At 42.7% G+C, this 22,565-nt stretch overlaps 1 protein-coding gene across 3 annotated transcripts in view; it reads left to right on the forward strand.

Moving 5' to 3' along the window:
* Window positions 1-22,565, forward strand: part of l3mbtl1 (L3MBTL histone methyl-lysine binding protein 1) — a 50,733-nt gene that overhangs the window by 12,496 nt on the left and 15,672 nt on the right. For all 3 annotated transcript variants that reach the window (XR_013888752.1, XM_080204407.1, XM_080204408.1), the window contains exons 4-13: window positions 371-518; window positions 3,819-3,933; window positions 6,479-6,573; window positions 8,355-8,459; window positions 15,104-15,239; window positions 16,661-16,752; window positions 19,372-19,523; window positions 20,514-20,590; window positions 21,927-22,012; window positions 22,148-22,258. Coding sequence is in view for 2 of the 3 variants with exons in the window: in XM_080204407.1 (XP_080060533.1) it covers window positions 371-518; window positions 3,819-3,933; window positions 6,479-6,573; window positions 8,355-8,459; window positions 15,104-15,239; window positions 16,661-16,752; window positions 19,372-19,523; window positions 20,514-20,590; window positions 21,927-22,012; window positions 22,148-22,258 (1,117 nt within the window). In the remaining variant the exon portion in view is untranslated. The remainder of the gene's footprint in view (window positions 1-370; window positions 519-3,818; window positions 3,934-6,478; window positions 6,574-8,354; window positions 8,460-15,103; window positions 15,240-16,660; window positions 16,753-19,371; window positions 19,524-20,513; window positions 20,591-21,926; window positions 22,013-22,147; window positions 22,259-22,565) is intronic.

Raw genomic sequence — 22,565 nt, forward strand, 5'->3', positions numbered from 1 at the left:
GTGGAAAATAGCTATAGTTTTTGTCTTTACAGCAATTCAATGTACTCCAAGTAAGTCATTGTATCTGAGGAGGTTTGAGATATGGTAGGGTCTTTTAGTAAACTCAAGCTGAGAAGATGTTTTCCCCAGAGGTCAGTGCATATATGCAGTGGACTACTAGCTAAAATGATGGTGATCACTAGCTGGTTAAATATAGAAGTTAAGGTATGAATAGGTATGTTTGGTAGTCTAGGAATTAAATCAACTTGCTTTGTTATATGACGTCTATTTTAACAATCACAGTTCACACAGCTCCATATCTCCTATTATCTCTGTATATGTTTGTACAATGATGACAAAAATATGCAAATTCCCTTTGCTTAATAAATAGGTCACTCAGAATGGGGAGTGCTGCAGTCAAGAGAAGTGCTGGAGCAATATTAAAACGTGTTAAAAAGAGGAAAAGGAAAGTGTGTCTGAGCCCGAGTTCAGAATCGGATGAAGAATACGATTATGAATTAACTGAGTCAGAGCAGGCGGTAGGTGTGCTTCGTGCAATATTCAACTGATGTAATTTGATTTTGTGTAAAATTGGGGAACGTTTTTAAAGTATTTTGGAATATCTTCAAATATATTCAGATTGCTGCAGTTAGAGAATTACTCATTAAAAATAAACCTGGGAAAATCTAAACATGCTGCATGTAGCTGACGTTATAGAGTAATGGTGATGTTTCCAAAATATTTCTGTAAGTTTTCTCTTGACTTCCATTTCATACACATATGTACATGGCACTTTTTGTGAGGATATTTTTTATACTCCCAACAAATAACTTTGCTATGGCATTTTGAGATCATTGCAGGTTGTCGTGTCCACAAATTTCCGACTTGTACACATGTGCCCAGAGCATAAATTTGTAAAATCTGCCCATAATGTACTAAGCTCTAAGGTTGTCTTGCTGTTCCGCATGTATTTCATAGCTGCCATTCTGATTATTTCTCAGATATTGACAAGCATCTCCTGCAGACTTTTTCTCTGCTCCCCCAACCCATACTACAGTAACCGCATTCATATTTTTTGTTCGCTGGTTCTATTTGAGAAATCCATTAGCAGTAATTTACGTGCTTGTCATTGCACACGGAGGAGAAAAAAAAACTTGCACTTTTTGGGGCAGCACAGTGGTTAACACTGCTGCCTCGGACCCATGTACAATTCTGGCCTCGGGTCACTGTCTGTGTGGAGTTTGCACATTCTCTGCATGTCTGTGTGAGTTTCCTCTGGGTGCTCAAGTTTCCCCTCACCGTCCAAAAATGTGTGGGTTATGTTGATTGGCCATGGCAAAATTGGCTCTAGTGTCAGGGGATTAGCAGGGTTATTATGTGGGATTATGTGAATCGGGCCTGGGTGGGATTGTGGTCGGTGCAGACTTGATGGGCTGAATGGCCTCCTTCTTCCCTGTAGGGATTCTGTGATTCTGTTGCGTATGGCTTACAGATTTCTTAGAAAATTCCTGTTAATAAATTTAAAGGGATATTCATGCCATATTAACGATAATCTACAAAGGGAGCCATTTAATGTTGTCCACTGAATTATCATGCCACAAAAGATTATAGTGTATAGTGGCGTGGAAGCATGACTAGGAGAAGTTCAAAACCAACTTGCAATCCAAACTGCGCTAAGCCCTGGAGGATAACCCATTGGGATGGACGGAAAATTGGAAGCAAGAGCCAAATCTCAGTCAAATCCTTCTCATTCTTAGAGACGTAGGAACAGGAGGACACCATTTATTTCCTCAAGCCTCTCCCACCATTCAATGGCTGATCTGCAACGTAATTCCATTGCCCACTTTTGCTCCATATCCCTTGATGCCTAAAGCGAACAAAAATCTATTAGCCTCAGTTTTAAATTAACAGTTGATCTAGCATCAATTGTCGTCTATGGAAGAGAGTTGCAAACTTACAAATGGATATAGGTAGGTTAGGAGAGTGGGCCAAAACGTGGCAGATGGAGTAGGTAAGTGTGAGGTCATGCATTTTGGTTGGGAAAAAATCTAAATGGGGAGAGACTTCAGGGTGCTCTGGTGCAAAAGGATCTGGGTGTCCTCGTTCATGAGTCACAGAAAACCAGCAAGCAGACAATAAAGAAAGTGAATGGGATGTTGGCATTTATGGCTAAAGGAAAAGAATATAAATGTAAGGAAGTATTGTTGTGGCTATACAAGGCATTGGTGAGGCCGTACCTACAGTATTTGAGAAAGATGTAGTGGCATTGGAGCAGTTCAGAGAAGGTTCACGAGTTTGATTCCAGAGATGAGTGGTTTCTCGAATGAAGAGAGATTGAGTAGTTTAGGCCTATACTGTCTTGAATTTAGACGAATGAGCAGAAATCAAATTGAGGTATACAAGATGATAAAAGGTATGGATAAAGTAGACGTAGAGCGGATGCTTTCTCTTGTGGGGCATTCTAGGATGAGAAGTCATAGTTTTAGGATAAGAGGTAGCAAATTTAAAACAGAGCTGAGGAGCAACTAGTTCTCCCAAAGGATTGTAAATCTGTGGAATTTGCTACCCCAAATTGCAGTGGATGCTGGGTCAGAGTAAAGATAAGGAGGAGTTAGACAAATTTTTAATTGGTAATGGGTTGAAAGCTTATGGGGAGAATGTAGGAAAATGAGGATGAGGAGCATCTCAGCCATGATCAAATGGTGGAGTGGGTTCAATGGGCCGAATGGCCTAATTCTGCTCATATATCTTATGAACTTCTATCACCTTTTGTATCGTGATGTATTTCCCTAATTTTTTGACTTTGCTTCTACTTCCAAGACTCCCTAACTAGCGGGAATAGTTTCTCTTGGTCCACCCTGTAGTGGTCAGCCATCACAATGATCAGTGACAGCCTATGCCCCTATCCTTCTGGCTAACTTTAAAGCTATCTGGTTAGATGAGCGAAAGTAGGGTTAGTTATTAGTGGATATGTCTTAAGACTGTGGGCCATTAATATCACTTACTGAAGATCTACATGTCTATTGTGCTGCAATACAAAAAAAAGTTAAAACTAAAATTAAAGAATGCTACCTACAGATTAGCAGTTGAGTCCTATACTGCAGGGTACAAACGTGTTGAATGCAAAGCTAGAGTTATACTGTAGACTGTGAATTGAACTTTTCCTACCATGACTCATTAGACACATTCTTAGACCTCAGCTCTGCAGTGTTGCTGCTGTTTTTGTGTCAGGAGATGAAAGGTAGAATCATCTTCGGCCCAAGATGTTCGAGAGATTGATAGCAAATTCAAAGAATCACTATAGAAATCCAGTGAATTACCCGAGTATCATTTAAGCTCAATTTATAATAGCCAAAGTTATACTTAACCTACTGTGACATGGCCTTCTGAGAAGGTCCTCTGTTGGCTTGGCTTCATTGGGGCATATTTTACCATCCTGCCCACCACATGAACTGGAGAGGGCGAGGAGTGGATCATGGAAAGGTCTGTTGACCTCAGGCAGGATTTTCCAGTTTCAGTCCAGGCGTGGAAAATCTCACCCATTGTGTACAATTGAGGGGCTAACTCCTGAATTACAGGGTGGAATTTTACAGCCTTACCCGTCCCAAAACTGTTAAATCTCACTGGTGGTCAATGGACCTTCCCATTGTCCACCCTTCGCCTGTTCCGATTCCCTTGGTGGGTGGGAAGGTAAAATTCTGGCCATGATGTCTTACCTGCGTTAATGTAAAGCATCTCATGGAATGCAATAATGTAAAAATACACTCTGATCTTCAAATGGAAAAATTCACCAATTATGCCAAAACCTAAATCTGACTTTTCTTTGAATTCCACAACAGGACAAGAGAAAAGACGACTTCAAAAATATCAGAGATCACTGCGTGGTTGACAACAGTCACATGGAATTTAGACAGAGTCGACTTAATGAACCCAGTTACACCGTCAGTGGACCGAGTATGTTCTGAGTTTTGATGACTTGTGCCCCGCTGAAACAAATGAATCCAACTGAAGAAAAATGCAAAGTAGTTTATTTTTTGTTTAGCCTTTTTCACATTCTTACAGATTGTTAGTTTTTGTTTACCTGAACCCAGTGTTACTTCAGTTTGAGAGATCCCACCAAAATACTACCAGATAAAACTTCAGGCAGTAATTCAATTGTCAGAACCAAGCAGGCCATAGATCCCTCAGCTGACTTTGCAACTGTGGTAACAAGTCAAAATGCACATAAGATTTGGTATGAGAACAAAACATAACACAAAAATTTGCATTTCTGTAGCACATTTGACATAGTACCCCAATACTTCAGAGGCATAATCTACAATAATGGATCCTGAACAGAAGTAGGAGAAAATGACTATATAACTTGGTCAAAGAGATGGGTACTAAGGAGAGAGTCAAAGGAAGAAAGCGAAATGGAGAAGTTTAGGAAGGGAATGCCAGACTCTAGCTAGCTGAAAGCAGAGGACAATGGTGAGGTGCAACATTTGGCGGGGTTGGGGGCACGGTCTGGTGGGGGGGGGGTGCAATTGCTGCACAAGAGGCTGGAATTAGGGGAACACAGGGGCCGCACGATGGCACAGTGGTTAACACTGCTGCTTCACAGCTCCAGGGTCCTGGGTTCAATTCCAGCCTCAGGTCACTGTCTGTGTGGAGTTTGCACATTCTACCCGTGTCTGCGTGGGTTTCCTCTGGTTGCTCCAGTTTCCTCCCACAGTCTAAAGATGTGTGGGTTAGATTGATTGGCCATGCTAAATTGACACAGTGTAAGGGGGATTAACAGAGTAAGTATGTAGAGTAATGGGAATAGGGCCTGGGTGGGATTGTGGTTAGGTGGACTTGATGGGCCAAATGGCCTCTTTCTGCACCGTCGGGATTCTATGATTCTGTGATTCTATGATCTGAGGTTGTAAAGTTGAATGAAAAGTGAATAGTGACTGGAATTTAACAGACAGCAGCAATCACTAATGACAAAATTAGACCTTGATTTGTTCAAATAGTCTTGAAATCAATTCTTCAATGCGGACCTCAAAGTCCTATCAGAGGCAGTAAAACAGGGTGGAGAAAGTTCTCTTTCTCATCACAGAATTGCTACAGTGCAGGAGGCCATTTGGCCCATTGAGTCTGCACCAACTTTCTATCAGAGCACCTCACCCAGGCTCTTTCCCCCACCCTATCCCAGTAACCCCACACATTTACCATAGCTAATTCAAGTCCAAAGATGTGCAGGTTAGGTGGATTGACCATGTTGTAAGGGGAACTGGCTGGGATTGTGGTCGGTGCAGACTCGAAAGGCTTACTTCTGCACTGTAGGAATTCTATGATCTATGATCTCAACTAGACACCTTGAGATACTAGAGGGCAATTTACTATGGCCGATCCACCTAACTGGAGCATGTTTGGAGTGTTGGAGGAAACCCAAACAGACACGGAGAGAGGGTAGAATGAGAAGGCCACCCTCCCCAATCTATCTGGCATGGCTGCAGGTGGTTGTGGCTGTCAGCAGTAGAAGTGTACTCCGGAGGAAGTAAATTCAGTGCACATTCATGGGGTGAGAATAGAGAAATCTACTCAGACCATGTGCATCACCATGGTTAAGAATTCATGAGCATTGAGGGAGTTGCCAGCCTCACAGAGAGATATATATGACAGCACAGAGTGGATGCAGGAGAGGTGCATTGACAGGCACAGAATACATGAATGCTTTGTAGCAATAACTGGTCAGGGGTGCTGACGGCACAGAGATGGTTAGAGCATATACCAGTTGTGCCCCCATCTTGTGGTCCCCGCCAACCATCCGGAGACCAGCAACCCGTTCCAGGAATTACCGGCCATGGGAGCAGCTGAAAATCTCCCTTAGTGTACCACTAGATGCTAGAAGAGAGTTGGAAAATTGGAAGAACTAAATCATAGGGAATATCATTTATAAATTTACTTACTTTCTGGCTGTTTCCAAAGGTAAATTGGAGATTTTTGATATTTTCTGAACGGAAGGTTATTAGTTCTCAGGCAGAATTTAAATATACATCAAAAGTGACATTCCCATGAGAAACAGGCATGTAGAAAACAGCATTATTAAACAGTATAGAATCATAGAATTCCTATAGTACAGAAGGAGGCCATTCAGCCCATTGCGTCTGTCCCGAACACAATCCTACCCAGGCTGTATTCCTGTGACCCCGCACATTTACCCTGTTCATCCCCCTGACACTAGGGTCAATTTAGCATGGCCAGTCAACCTTACCCGCACACCTTTGGAGTGTGGGAGGAAACCGGACCACCTGGAGGAAACCTATGCAGACACGGGTAGAACATGCAAACTTGTCACAGTCAGTGACCCCAAGGCCGGAATTGAACCCAGGTCCCTGGCACTGTGAGGCAGCAGTGCTAACCACTGTGCCACCGTGCCACCCTGTTTAGATATTCATTTGGAGTTCATAAAAATAAACATTGCTTAAAAGCAAAGTGAGAACCCTTAAATCTTTACTGTGTTTTCTTTTAGCTGCCTCTGTGGTTGGAAAGAACAAAATTTGGTCTTGGGCTTCATACCTGGAAGATGAAAAGGCCGTTGCTGCTCCTGTCAAGCTCTTTCGAGAGGTAGGAACAACTTATATTTGCTTGTTTAAGATATTGTTATGGGCCTCAGTACTGTCTGAAATAAGAAACTTGTTCAAAATGATTCAATATCTGTATAGAATGGACCAACTCATCTTTCTCCCAGGTGTTTTGATCATCATCACTGTAATGATTTTAACTGAGGTTGGCCTGCTTGAATGTGAGCTCCCTGATTAAGGGCCACATTGATAGTCCAGTCAGGGAGCCCCATGCTCTGTGCTGGAACAGGCGTGTTGGTTCCTCTGGCACTCAGGATGGAGACTGCTGACTGCCAGCACTCTGTATACTGTTGTTGGACTGACAAATAAAGGGACTCTGGCAAAGGGATTTCTGCCTCCGTGAACTTATTACAATCACAGAACCTGTGCTTCTGCTTTATAAGAGAAATTTGAACAGTAAGTGAACGGAAGGAAATTAGGGATTGGGGTAACTTCGATCTGACCTTATTCATCATGTGGGCAGAAGTTGGAATGAACCCACCACTTGCCTCATTAAGCTTACCATGCCCTGAACCATTTTCACGGTTGAGCCTCATCTGAATAGATTTGGTGATCTGGCTACATTAAACAAGCTTTGAAAGGGAGTGATCATTTCAAAGTCAGAATGTTGAGTGACTTGGTGGATGTGATAACCCCCTGGATTTGCATTGGGGAAATCACTGATTGACCTCACTGGAGGACTCGTTGAATACGAGCTTCCTGGGAATTGGTAACTCACCAGATGGGGTCATGTACCGAGCCCATTATAAAGCAGATCCCCTGAATGGATTCATTATTGTATTGTCCCAGTTGGACCCTATTTGTGTTCACCACAGGCTTGTGGTTTTGCACAGCTTTATTTTGTGCAATAAAGCACTGTTCCTTTACAGCTAATTCTTGGAGTTATTATGGAGGGGAGCTTGCAGTTGATTTTTTTTATTCATTCATGGGACATGGGAGTCACTGGCTGGGCTAGCATTTGTTGCCCATCCGTAGTTGCCCTTGAACTGAGTGTCCCACTTGGCCATTTCAGAGGGGCTGTTGAGAGTCAACCACATTGCTGTGTCTCTGGAGTCAAAAATAGGCCAGACCGGGTAAGGATGGCAGATTTCCTTCCCTAAAGGACATTAGTGAACTAGATGGGTTTTTTTCCGACAATTGACAATCGTTTAATGGTCATCAGTAGATTCTTAATTCTAGATTTTTTTTATTGAATTCAAGTTCTGCCGTCTGCCATGGTGGGATTCGAACCTGGGTCCCCAGAGCATTAGCCGAGTTTCTGGATTAATAGTGTAGCAATAATACCACTCAGCCACCCCCTTTTCCGTCTCTGATACAGGCTGCAGGTTTGGAAGGTGCTGTTACAGGAGGTTGGGTGAATTGCTGCCGTACATCTTATAGATTGTACACCGGGCAGCTGGTGGTGGAGGATGTGAATGGGACAATGGGCCAATCAAATAGACCACCTTGCTTTGGATGGTGCTGAGCTTTTTCAGTGTTTTAGGAGCTGCACTCATTTGGTCAAGTGTGGCCTATTCCATCACATTTTTGTGCCTTGTAGAATGTGGATGCTGTTTTACATCTGAGTATAATTACTTTTGAAGAAAAGAAGTTAATAGAAAAGACAGCATCATGCTTGTGTTAGCTTTTAAGCCATCAAAACTAATAGATAAATATCTGAAGGTAAAATGTGGGGTATAGATTAATGAAGATGAATGTTGATATTTAAATTAACTGCATTGTACTTATTCTATAACATGATTGCAATTTTCTTCTTTTGAACAGTATCAGTCCTTCCCACAGAATAAAAATGGTTTCAGGGCTGGCATGAAGTTAGAAGGTATTGATCCTACGCATCCATCCATGTACTTTGTACTCACCGTGTTTGAGGTACAGTAAGCTTCACTTCATTTTTTAGATGCTTGTGTGGCGTAAAAGTTGGCAAATTATATTACAGCTGTAAAAAATTGCTGCATTTGGAATATCGTGCGCAGTTTTGGTTGCCACACTACCAGAAGGACGTGAATGCTTTGGAGATTGTGCAGAGAAGGTTCACCCGGATGTTGCCTGGTCTGAGGTATGAGGAGAGATTGAATAAACTCGGATTGCTTTCATTGAAAAGGTGGAGACTGAGGGGCGACCTGATTGAGGTCTCCAAAATTATGAGAGGCATAGGTAGGGTGGATAGTCAGAGGTTTTTTCCTAGGGTGGAAGGGTCGACTACAAGAGAGCACAGGTTTAAGGTGAGAGGTGGTAAGTTTTGGGGAGATGTGAGGGAAAGTTTATCACACAGAGGGTGGTGGGTGCCTGGAAAGCACTGCTAGTGGAAGCAGACACGTTAGCAATGTAAAAGGTATATCTTGATGAACGGGAGGCAAATGGAGGGATAGGAACCGCATATTGGCACAGGCTTGGTGGGCCAAAGGACCTGTTCCTGTACTGTATTGTTCTTTGTTCTATTGGATTAACTAACAAAGTTAATGGCTGATGCATTGAAACAACAGGATCACAATATAAATAATGAGAAGAAAAGCAGAAAAATTGTCAGTTCTTGAAAAAGCATTTCACATTGTACCCATCCAAAATGTGTCCTATTTGAATATGGTAATTGGCTTTTAGCTTCAGATATTACCTGCTGATTTTGTTTAATAAGTGAGCTTCCTGCCAAGGATCCAACTGAGAATTGTTGAAATTAAATTCAGATTAATTTCAGAAGCACAGTAGATTAATCCAATGGTATGAACTAGGGCACAAACATGTGTCAAGAGTATAGGTAATAATATTTACTTCATTAATGTTTGAATATTGCATTTGTTTGTGACAGATGTAAATAATTGTTTATACAGGGAGCTGCTGGGAACAGGTAGGGAACAGTAGGTGGAGGAATGTCTTTGGAAAATTGACACAGGGAGGCGTGGAGACTGTGTGAATGAGAATATACAAGCAATTGCATCATTCAGATCAGATCCTAATTGCAGAAGACTGTAGTAAATACAGGCACATGCTGAAACCTTTCTCATATATATCTTCATTGTCCAATTTATGAAATTTGTATATCAATATGAACATTCATATTTTGACTTTGGCCTCCCGTGCCAACCATTTTTCCCTTCATCCTACATTAAACATGTTCACCTCTTAATCTTTAGAACTTTTCCTACATCTCAATCTTTCAATGATGCTGTAGATAAACTTCCTTCAACATCCTGGGGGTCATCATTGACCAGAAACTGAATTTGACCAGCCCTGTAAATACTATGACAAAAGATAGGATACAGAGGATAAGAATTTTGAGTCCCCAAAGTTTGTCAGTCATTTACAAACATAAGTCCGGACTGAGATCTAATACGCTCCACTTGCCTGGATGAGTGCAGCTCCAATAACACTCAAGAAACTTGACACCATTCAGGACAAAGCAGCCTGCCTGATTGATACTACATCCACTACCTTAAACATTCACTCCCTTCACCACTGATGGTACAGTTACAACAGTGTACACTGGGGGAGATGATGGCCTGGTGGTATTATTGCTAGACTATTAATCCAGAAACTCAGTTCGTGTTCTGGGGACCTGGGTTCGAATCCCACCATGGCAGATGGTGGAATTTGAATTCAATTTAAAAAAAAATCTGGAGTTAAGAATCTACTAATGACCATGAAACCATTGTCGAATGTTGGAAAAACCCATCTGGTTCACTAATATTCTTCAGGGGAGGAAATCTGCTGTCCTTACCTGGTCTGGCCTGCTTGTGACTCCAAGCTACAACAATGTGGTTGACTCTCAACAGCCCTCTGAAAAAGGGCAGCTAGGGATGGGCAATAAATACTGACAAGCCAATGATATCCCATGTCCTACGAATGAGTAAAAAAAATCTACAAAATACAATGCAGCAAGTTACCAAGGTTTCTTTAAGAGCACCTTTCAAATCTGTAACCTCTACCACCTTAGAAGGACAAGGGCAGTAGACACATGAAACACCAGCAACAACAAATTCCCCTCCAAGCCACACACCATCCTGACTTGAAACTTTATCATCATTCCTTCACTGTTGCTGGAGCACAAGAAATAGGAGCAAGAGTAGACCATATGACCAGTCCAACATGCCCTGCCATTCAATGGCTGATCTTGAGCTTCAACTCCATTTTCTTGCCCGCTGTCCATATCCCTTAATTCCCTGAGCCCTTGTGGTCCAAAATTCTGGCGAAGATGATTAAGTGTCTGATAGGAACTTAATTCTGGTGGACCTACCTTAATGGTGGTGATGCAGAGCTGTGCCAATTCTCGAGCCAGCACGTGACACCCCCTCCCCTGCCATCAACATTAAATTCAATCTAAATAACCAGGATTAATTCACTGTGAAATTCTTGTTGCAGTCTCCGGCAGCAGAAGAACTGGATTCTGCCATCTGACGCTCAATGATAAATATTCATTGTTTAAAGCAACTGAGTCCAATTGAGTTATTTTGTGTGAGGTTATAAGACTCTGAGACCAGCTCAACTCAAAATTGTATATGTATCTCCTTTTCATAGAACCCCTGTAGTGCAGAAGGAGGCCATTTGACCCATCAAGTGTGCACTGACCACAAACCCACCCAGCCTCTATCCCCTTAGCCCCACATATTTACCCTGCTAGTCCCCCTGACACTAAGTGGCAATTTAGCATGGCCAATCAACCTGACACACGTGTTTTTGGACTGTGGGAGGAAACCCGCACAGGCACGGGAAGAGAGTGCAAATTTCACACAGACAGTAAACTAAACTGGGAATCAAACTAAGGTCCCTAGCGCTGTGAGGCAGCAGTGCTAACATTGTGCCACCGTGCCTTGCATTATTCTAGTCTTGGCAAACAATACAAATAGATTTTTTTTTTGGGAAGCTGCTGATTTGTGGCTTGCTCCCAGCAACACAACAGACAGTCTTAAACATGTTCAAATACTTGGCAAGCTGTAACTTGCTAACAAAATAATTTAACGTCGCCAATCTGAAGCCAGATGGACACTTGGGATTCTCGCAGCTCCGGAAAAGCAATCACCATCCATCAGCTTCTAGTTTTAATGTTGATATTAGAAATTTGGTTTGTCAGTTCTGATCAGGATCTTTGATGAAGGCATGGTTCTTCAGCAGTAGAAAACTGAATGGAGATCAAATGAAACACAGTCACTTGGATTAATTGGAAATATGCAGCTGCGTTGATTTTTGAAAATGGGGGAAAATTCTCTCAAATTCATGCTGACTGTTTGTGGTAACAAAACAGTAGGACACCAGAACTTAAAAGAGGAGAAGAACAATAACGTGGTTGATTCTTTCACAGAGATATGGTTGAGGGAGGGGAAGGACTGGCCGCGAAATATTCCATGGCATAGAAGCTTGAGGGGTGGGGTGCAAAAGAGAAGGTGGTATCACATTATCGATCAAAGAGTCAATTACTGCAGTGAGGAGGGATGATATCTTTGCAGGTTCCTCAATTGAGGCCACATTGGTAGAACTTTAAAAAAGGAGTAGGGATGGGGGGGGGGTGGGGTGTGTGGGGAGAGGTGGGTGGAGGGGCAACAATCACATTGCAGGAAATGTACAACAGACCCCAAACAGCAGATATGTAGGCTAATCTCAGGGAGGTGTAAAAATAATAGGGGAATAATAGTAGGGGATTTCACCTTCCCCAATATCATTTGGGATAGTCGAAGTGTGAAAGCCTAGGATGGGGCGGAAAACTTAAGGTGCATCCAGGAGAATTTTTTGAGCCAGAATGTAGAAATTCCTTCAAGAGAGCGGGCGGTACTGGACCTAATTTTAAGAAATGAAGCTGGACAAGTGGTAGAAGTATTATTAGGGAAGCATTTCAGTGATAGTGACCATAACTTGGTAAGTTTTAAGGTAGCGATGAAAAGGACAAAGATAGACCTGAAATAAATATGGGCAGCAGTGGTTAGCACTGCTGCCTTACAGTGCCAGGGATAGGGGATCTGGTCTCAGGTCACTGTCTTTGTGGAGTTTGCAGTTTCTCCTTATGTTTGTGTATGTTTCCTCCAGGTGCAGTGGATTCCTCCCACACTACAAAAATGTGCAGGTTAGGTTAATTGATCATGTTAAATTGTCCCTCAGTGTCAGGGAAACTGGCAGGGCAATAAGTGGGGTTGCAGGGATAGGGACTGGGTGGGATTGTAGTCAAGCAGATTCAGTGGGCCAAATGGCCTCCTTCTGCACTGTCGGTTAATGACTTGGAAGGCAGCTCTTCTCAAAGCTATCTGATCATTGTTCTTCTAAAGGGGGAATAGGGAGAAGGCCGATTTTAATAAGACATGACAGGCCAAAAGGAACTGGGAGCAGCCACTTGTAGGAAAGTCCACATCAGAACATTAGGAGTCATTCAAAAAGGAAATAAAATGAGTAAAAAGGCAACATGTTCCTGTAACGAGTGGGAGCAACAAGTCCAGCGATCCCTGGATATCAAGGGATAAAGCGCTAGAGTCCAGGGTTCAATTCCAGCCTTGAGTGACTGTCTGAGTAGAGTTTGCATGTTCTTCCCCTGTCTGCGTGGGTTTCCTCTGAGTGCTCTGGTTGCCTTCCACACTCCAAAGATATGTAAGTTGGTTGGATTGGCCATGCCAAATTGCCCCTTAATATTCTAAGATGTGTAGTTTAGAGGGACTAGTTCTGGAAAATGGAATCAGAACAGATAGGTGCTGGATGGCTAGCACAGACACAATGGGCTGAAGGGCCTCTTTGTGTTCTGTAAAACTCTATGGGTGGGATTTTCCAGCTGCCTTCACTCCAAGGCCAGAAAATCCTGCCTGAGGTCAACGGATCTTTCCATTGTCTGTATCCTGTCCTCTATGATTTCCGTGGAAATATTAAATAGACTGGTTATTTTCTGTGTTGTAGCCCAGAGTAAATTAAGCCATGTAACCATGAGATTGGAGAAACGACAGTTCCCATGACATTCAGTGTAACCTCCTGTTCTCATACATATAATAGCACTCATGTGGCTGTCCGTTCCATTGCTCCAGCTGCTGACACTGTTATGATAGCTAATGCTCCTGAACCACCAATAAAACTTGGCACAGATGTGTTTAGATTACTATTAGCTTGGTACACAGGACTGTTAGCTAAGTTCACTGAGTTCCTTGTTTCAGTTACCTCATCGCAAGTGGTGTCAGGTGGAAGGTGCTTTACTCTTCCTTTGGTGGAAAGAGGATTCAGAGGAAGAGCACTCTTGTTTTGTTCGTCTAACACAGCTCTTTCTGTTCATGGCACCATTGATAGAGCCTGCTGGGGCCATATCGTTAGCTTACCCTTCTAGCCACAAAGCAGCATGTGGTAGTGAAACCACAGTAGAAAGAGATTTGGGTCGACTAATTATGTTATTATGTGCTTGTTACCAGAAGTTTTAATTTGATTGATTACTTCATAACTGTTGGAAATTCAGTTATCAGCGTTTAATACATTCTGGCTTTTTTAAGAAGGTGAGAGATTCATAGAGTCATTGAGGTTTATAGCATGGAAGCAGGCCCTTCAGCCCAAATTGTTCATGCCGCCCTTTTTCTTAAACCTCTAAGTTAATCCCAATTGCCTGCATTTGGCCCATATCCCTCTATACCCATCATACTCATGTAACTATCCAAATGCTTTTTAAAAGACAAAATTGTACCGGCCTCTACTACAACCTCTGGCAGCTTGTTTCAGACACTCACCACCCTCTGTGTGAAAAAATTGCCCCTCTGGATACTTTTGTATCTCTCCCCTCTCACCTTAAACCTATGCCCTCTAGTTTTAGACTCCCCTATATTTGGGAAAAGATATTGACTATCAATCTGATCTATGCCCCTCATTATTTTACAGACGTCTATAAGGTCATCCCTCAGCCTCCTACGCTTCAGAAAAACAAGTCCCAGTCTATCCTGCCTCTCCTTATAACTCAATCCATCAAGCCACTTGTAGGAAAGCATCCTAGTAAATCTTTTTAGTTTAATAATGTCCTGTTTATAATAGGGTGCCTGGAATTGCACACAGTATTCCAAGTGTGGCCTTACCAATGTTTTGGACAGCCTTGCACAGGAAAATGAGATGCTGAGACTGTCACTTCTGGTTTACCTCCATGCAGACAGCGACCCAAGCCAGGAATCAAGCGTGGGTCCCTGGCACTAGGAGGCAGCAGTGCTAACCTCTGCGCCACCGTACTGCCCCTATCAAGCTTACCTTGTTGTTGGTGGCTGCAAGGAGGAAAGTGCCCAGTTTGAATAGCTGTCATTAGCCATGGTTTTAGTAAGTAACATTTAATAAACTGGAAGGGCAAGAATCATAGAGTCAAAGTATTGTACAGTGCTAAAAAGGTCCTTTGGCCCATTGAATCTGCACTGACCATAACCACCACTAAAGTCCCATTATCCCATATCCCTGAATATTATGATGTTTCAAGTGCTCATCCAAATACTTTTTAAAGGTTGTCAGAGGATTTAAAGTAAGTAACTTAATTATTAAACTGCAAAAAAACTATCTATAACTGGAGAAGATTAACAATATCTTGTTTGCTGAAGGTTTGTGGCTATCGTTTGCGACTCCATTTTGATGGTTATTCTGAATGCCATGATTTCTGGGTGAATGCTGACTCCCCTGACATCCATCCTGCAGGATGGTGTGAGAAGACAGGCCACAGATTATATCTTCCTAAAGGTGAGAGATATTCTGGCATTAATCTGATCAGCATAACTGACTTGGGGATAATCATTACCTAGCTGGGCCAATAACCTCACGCAGGTTAATTAAAATGTTCTGGGACAAAACTACTGGGACAATCATCTTGAAATACAGTTATAGATTGGGAAGAAAATATAGTTGAGACCGAAGTTTATAGTATATGATTTGTCAACTTGATAGGGGAGGCACAGTGGCACAGCAGTTAGCACTGCTGCCTCACAGCACCAGGGAGCCATGTTTGATTCCCAGCTTGCAAAGTCTGCTCATTCTCCCCGTGTGTGCACGAATTTCCTCCGGGTGCTCCAGTTTCCTCTCACAGTCCGAAAGGTGTGCTGGTTAGGTACATTGGCCATGCTAAATTCTCCCTCAGTGTACCCAAACGGGTGCTGGAGTATGGCGTTTAGGGGATTTTCACAGTATCTTCATTGCAGTGTTAATGTAAGCCTATATGTGGCACTAATAAATTAGTAAGAAGGCTCACAACACCAGGTTAAAGTCCGTGGGGTGGCAGGGTGGCACAGTGGTTAGCATTGCTGCCTCACAGCGCCAGGCACCCGGGTTTGACTCCCAGCTCGGGTCACAGTGTATGTGGAGTTTGCACATTCTCCCCGTGTCTGCATGGGTTTCCTCTGGGTGCTCTGGTGTCCTCCCACGGTCCAAAGATATGCAGGTTAGGTTGATTGGCCATGCTAAATTGACCCTAGTGTCATGTGGTTAGTAGGGCAAATAAGTAGGATTATGGGAGTTGTGTCGGTACAGATTCGATGGGCTGAATGGCCTCCTTCTGCACAGTAGGGATTCTATGAACTGGTTTATTTGGAATCACCTGATGAATGAGCAGCGCTCTGATAGCTTGTGATTCCAAGTAAACCTGTTGGACTTTAACCTGGTGTTGTGAGAAGTCTAACTGTACCTACGCCAGCATCTCCACATCATGACTAATAAGTAAACATGAAACTTAAACTGAAACTTAAACTATCTTGTTTGAATAAATTTGTGAAAATTTTCATCAGATAGCATAAGATTACAGTATCATTCAGAATCAATAATACCGTTATTGCAGATTTACTCTGTTAATAAATAAGCAAGTTGGCTGTGCCATACTATATAGTTTATACTTTCCTGTATTAGATTAAACTGTAATATTATCTATCTGTTGCGTGCAGCATTTGGGGCATCCACCCACAACAAAAATATCCCAACAGATGGCGCCATAGCAACACATAATGCTTTATCGATATTTTATAGTGCTGAAATAAATGATAAATAATCCTACTGAACAAATATGAAAATGTATTTGAATTTAGGCGTCGGTTTGATGTTGTTTTGCTGTAAGGAGTTAGTTAGTAGAGGATTGGTTCGTTTGGGTACATAATGTCATTATTTTAATATTTCAGGATACAAGGAGGAAGAGTTCAACTGGCCAAATTATCTAAAGATAACAAAGTCCCAAGCTGCACCAAAACAACTCTTCATCAATCAAAATACAGTGAGCATCACTTTTAAGCAATTCCTCATGTAGGGACTGGTTGCACAGCATACCACGGAATTTTTCCATCCCGCCCATCGTGGAATCGTGGCAGGCAGGACACGGAGCAGCAAAGGTCCATTGACCTCGGGCAGGATTTCCTGGTCTTGGGGAGAGTGCGGATGGAAAATCCCATCCATAGACTTTCTCACCATATTGAAAATAATGCTCTTCTGTTACATCTTTAAACTTAAAAGTTTAGTAGCCTGCAAATTAATAGAAGAACATAGGAAATAGGGGCACAAAATACCTGCCCCTTGAACCTGCTCCATAATTTAATACAATCACGGCTGATCTCAGTCCTTAATGCTTGACTTCTTATTCTGAGTCTGTGACCAGCTAGGGGAACTATATCTTCTGCATTTACCCTTCCAAGGCTGTTAAAAAATCCACATATTGCAATTACATCACCATTCTTTCTTCCAAATCTCAAGGAATAAAGGCCTAGTGCACAGAAACTCTTTTCGTGGAATAGTCCCCTCATCCCTGGAACCGGGCTAGTGAACCTTCACTGCACTCCTTTTAGGACAAGCCTGTTTTTCCCCAGATAATGAGTGCAAAGGTCCACATTGTACTCCGGGTGTGGCCTCACCAACATTCTGTAGAATTGTCCGAAGACTTCTCTGCACTTTATTCTCCAATCTCTTTGTAAGAAAAGTTGAAGTACCATTTGTGTTCCCAATGTCTTTCTGTACCAACATGTACATTCCCCATGATTCATGTATGGGGCACCCAGGTCCCTTTGAATGCACACATTACCCTTCATCTCAGCCTTCCAAAAATTCTACTTCTTAACCATGACCTAATTCATTGGCAGAACTGAAAGTTGAATAGATGACTCTTCTTCTTAATGGATATTTATTTGTCAGTTTTATCCTGAGACACCATGAAAATGGCCAGTGAGGGAAATTGAGAAAAAAAGTCATTGAATGGAGACCAGCACATTTTTGGAGAAGAAACAAAAAGGAGGTGTTTTAATTCATATTTGACTGATGTTATTCCTAAGAGCTCATTTAAGGTTGGAGAGGTTAAATTTGTATCCACTGGAGTTTAGAAGATTTAAGAGACAACTTGATCAAAACTGTTATGATCCTGAGAGGCACTGACAGAGCGGATGTGGAAAGGATGTTTCCTCATGTGAGAGAAGCACTACTAGGTGTCACTGTTTAAAAATAAGGGGTCGCTCATTTAATTTGATTTGATTTATTATCATCACATGTATTAGTATACAGTGGAAAGTATTGTTTCTTGTGTGCTACATAGACAAAACATACCGTACATAGAGAAGGAAAGGAGAGAGTGCAGAATATAGTGTTGCAGTCTTAGCTAGGGTGCAGAGAAAGATTAACTTAATGTGAGGTAGGTGCATTCAAAAGTCTGATGGCAACAGGGAAGAAGCTGTTCCTGAGTCGGTTGGTACGTATCCTTAGACTTTTGTATCTTTTTCCCGACAGAAGAAGGTGGAAGAGAATATTCTGGGGTGCGTGGACCCATGATTATGCTGGCTGCTTTTCCAAGGCATTGGGAAGTGTGGACAGAATCAATGGATAGGAGGCTGGTTTGCATGATGGACTGGGCTTCGTTCATGACCTTTTGTAGTTTCATGTGGTCTTGGACAGAGCAGGAGCCATACAAAATTGTGATCCAACCCAGAAAGAATGCTTTTCTGTAAAGGTTTGTGAGAATCATAGCCGACACGCCAAATTTCCTTAGCCTCCTAAGAAAGTAGAAGTGATGATGGGCTTTCTTAACTATATTGTCAGATTGGAGGGTCCAGGACAGGTTGTTAGCGATCTGGACACTTAGAAACCTGAAGCTTTCGACCATTTCCACTTCATCCCTAATAATGTAGACAGGGGCATATCCTCCACAATGCTTTCTGAAGTTGATGACTGTCTCCTTCGTTTTGTTGATATTGAAGCAGAGATTATTGTCGTTGCAAATGTTCACCAGCCTCTGTATCTCTTTCCTGTACTCCCCGCCTCATCATTGTTTGAGATCAGATCAGTGGTATCAGCAAACTTGAAAATCGAGTTGGAAGGGAATTTGGCCACATAGTCGTAGGCATATAAGAAGAATAGTGAGGGGGTGAGGACACAACCTTGTGGGGCACCGGTGTTGAGGATGACTGTGGAGGAAGTGTTGTTGCTTATCCTTACTGACTGCAGTCTGTGGGTGCGGTCTCTTCCTCAAAAGGTAGTGAGAGCAAAATCTTTGAATATTTTTATGTCAGAGCTAACTGGATTTTTGATTAACAAGGGGGTGAAAGGTTATTTTGTGTGAAGGCAAGAATGGGGATTAAAGTTGCAGTCAGGTCAACAGTGAGTTGAATGGCAGAGCTGGCTTGAGGGCCTGAGTGGCCCTGTGCTAATTCAGGTGAAAAATTACCATTTAAAAGCCTTGGGATTCTGGTCCTTCTAATTTTTGCATTATTTTCATTCTTATGCTGGCAAAGAGTTTAAAACTAGTGAAAGTGATTGTTAAAAGGTGAATCTGGAAACATCAGAGACATTTTTACAAGAGTTTGTTTAAACCAGATTGAAGCAAACCATGTTTTAATTTATTTTTTAAAAATTTCAGATGGTTACCCCTTTGGGGTTTCGTGTTGGAATGAAACTGGAAGCAGTTGACAGAATGAATCCATCCCTGATCTGCGTTGCTACGGTGACAGATATAGTTGAAAACAGGTTCCTGGTGCATTTTGATAACTGGGATGACACATACGATTACTGGTAGGCCTTGCATTTTTGTCACTGACTCCAGATAAAGTGCATTATAATGGAGGATGAAAAGCATTGTGGAACTGAATAAAAAAGAACAAAAATGGAAGAAAAATACCATCACAGCATGACTGATTTTTAAAAAAAATTAGACAAAAGGGTTCAAAATGAATTCCACATGCACGCCCCCCTTGCCCCCAGCCCCATGAGCCTCCCACTGGGACCCACACCTTGGCACAGGTTGACACTGGAAGGTTGACATGGGCATGGTGCCAAACTGGCAGTGCCACCCTGTGCTAAGGGGCATTGCCTGGCCATGTTCCTCCCCCCACCCCCGGGGGACTTTACGCCCCAGGGAAGACCCACAAGACAGGTTCAATATCCGTGTGAACCAGTTGTAAACCGTGCCGATGTCACATGACGTGCGCACGGTTTGAAGTTATAGCAAGGGCTGAAGGTACTGTGAGTGGAGTTGGGGGCAGTTAATGATATGTTAATGAATGCAGATGTATTTAAATCTGGTTCACGCCCGTTATGCCGGCGAGAAACTGTGACTTTTGGACCTTGGGCCAGCTAGACTTTTTATGTCGAGGAGATGACCTCGCATTGATTTGGACAAAGCGTAGGTTAGAATATAACTTCAGCATGGGCCAAAGCCAATTTAAAAATGGCCATATTCTGCTGGATTCCCTGGACACTTTGTAAAACTAATACTAAATCTTTGCCACCCACTCCTTATTTTAAAGGATAACTAGCAGAGGAGTGGAGTAGCGTGCAAGTGTATCAACATTTACAATTCACAGCTTCCAGTATAACTTAGATCTTGTCGGCAATGTTTCAAACTCAGCAACTACTGACCTCAGCTCAGCCTTGTCTATGCTGTAACTTAAAGCTTAATTGTTTAATTTCCTGTTGTCCATGAAAAATAGCAATGTCAATTATTTCGGCATATCAAACCAAGAGATTGGTAACCTTACTCTAAAGCATAGTTTCTTCTACTAGGTGTGATGCCAGCAGCCCGTACATCCATCCTGTAGGTTGGTGCCAGCAGCATGGTAAACCACTGACGCCTCCACAAGGTAAGTGGAGAAAACCTAAACAGCACAGCTGATGGCAACCCCTGCCGCGGGTTGGTGGAGGGTGTGAGCAATGGGAAAACCCATTGACAGCTGGCAAATGGTGGACCACCTCTGCCACAAACCACACTGCGGTGGGTGGGTGGAAAACCCCACTCTGTGCCACAATTTTGCACCTGCATTCACCATGACTGCAAACAGTGATGTAGTGCAAATTATCGCAAGACTCAGAAAACACAAACCTCTCCTGCGAGATCTCTTTTTCCTATTCCTCCCCCTCCCCCACCCCTTTGCTGGTGACCTAGCAAGGATTGTGTCCAAGAAAGTCAGGAACCTCATTTCAATAAATTGTAATAGTGGACTTTTCCATAATATCATTCCCAGTGACATTCGGAATTTCCATCATGTTGGGAGGTTTACAGCTGCTTTTCAAAAGCGGGTACCAGGCAAAGGGAATCCACTGAGGGTGCACGGTAAGTATAGCCCCCAGGGGGGAGCAGAGGGACATACCTGGGCAGTATCCTGGCACTGCCTCTGGCTGGCATGCCTTCTGAATTGTTATCTTAGGAAGGATATGCTGGCCTTGGAGAGGGTCCAGAGGAGGTTCAGGAGAATGATCCCAGGAATGAAAAGCTTGACGTACAAGGAGCATCTGAGGACTCTAGGTCTGTACCCGATGGAGTATAGAAGGATGAGGGGGACTCCCACTGAAACTTACAGAATAATGGAAGGCCTAGATAGAGTGGACATGTGGAAGATGTTTCCGTTAGTATGAGATTAGGATCTGAAGTAAAGGTAAATCACAGTAAAGGGATGACCCTTTAGAACCAAGATGAGGAGGAATTTCTTCACCAGAGGATGGTGAATCTATGGAATTCGTTACCACAGAAGGCTATGGAGGCCAGGTCATTGAGTGTATGTAAGAGTTAGATAGGTTGTTGATTGGTGAAGGAATCAAGAGTTATGGGGGAAAAAGCAGGAGAATGGGGTTGAGAAACTTATCAACCTTGATTGAATGGTGGAGCAGACTCCGTGGGCCGAGTGGCCTAATTCTGCTCCTATATCTTATGATCTCATAGCTGAGGAGAGGTAAGCCTTGTTACATTCCTGGATTTTCCTTCTGCAGTCAGGAGAAATCCCATAAAGAAAGTTCATACCTCCCCACCCCACCCCTCCCTGTCCTGACCCAGTGGTGGCTTGGATCCTATCAGCGACCGCATGTCACCTGGCCAGCCATCACTTCTGTGGCAGGAACTTGACTGGACACTTGCAGATTAGACTCAGAGGTGAAGATCTTCCTGGTACAGAGATGAATAATCTTTGATTTCTGATACCCTAGGTTACCCTCACCCAGAGGAATTTTCTTGGGATAGGTATTTAGAAGAAACGGGATCATCCGCAGCTCCAGCTCGTGCTTTTAAAGTTGTGAGTGGAATGTTTTCATTCTGACTAAAGTTGTTTCGAGAAAAGAGCGTCACAAGCAAAATGTTAGCTCTCTTTTTTCTGTATTATACTTTTGAAGTTTTGCACATGGTTGGATCTTGTGTACTTGTTTTCCAGCGTCCTCCACATGGTTTCCAGAAAAATATGAAGCTGGAAGTTGTAGACAGGCGCAATCCAATGCTGATCCGTGTGTCCACAATTGTAGATGTTGACGACCACAGGTTAAAGGTAGTCTCAGGAACATTCACAACTTTTAACTAATGGCTTGTAATGGTAGATGATTGAATTGCTCTGTCTTACAAGACATATTGTGGGTCAATATCTCGTCACATCAATATTACTTTCTTTTCTGGTTAAAAATGGAAAATTACAAGATGGTACTTACTCAGCTGTAAGCTGCTTACTCACAGTCAGGGCAGAATTTTCTTGTCCCACCCGCCATAGCAGGTGGGACACGCCCCATGCAAAGAGGCGAATGTGCCTGGAAAATCCCACCCTCAGTTTGGGGTCAGTCACTTTGGGATCTGTTAGGACC

This window comes from Carcharhinus amblyrhynchos, chromosome 16, assembly GCF_965287045.1.
Source record: "Carcharhinus amblyrhynchos chromosome 16, sCarAmb.v2.hapA, whole genome shotgun sequence".
Classification (NCBI taxonomy): Eukaryota; Metazoa; Chordata; class Chondrichthyes; order Carcharhiniformes; family Carcharhinidae; genus Carcharhinus; species Carcharhinus amblyrhynchos.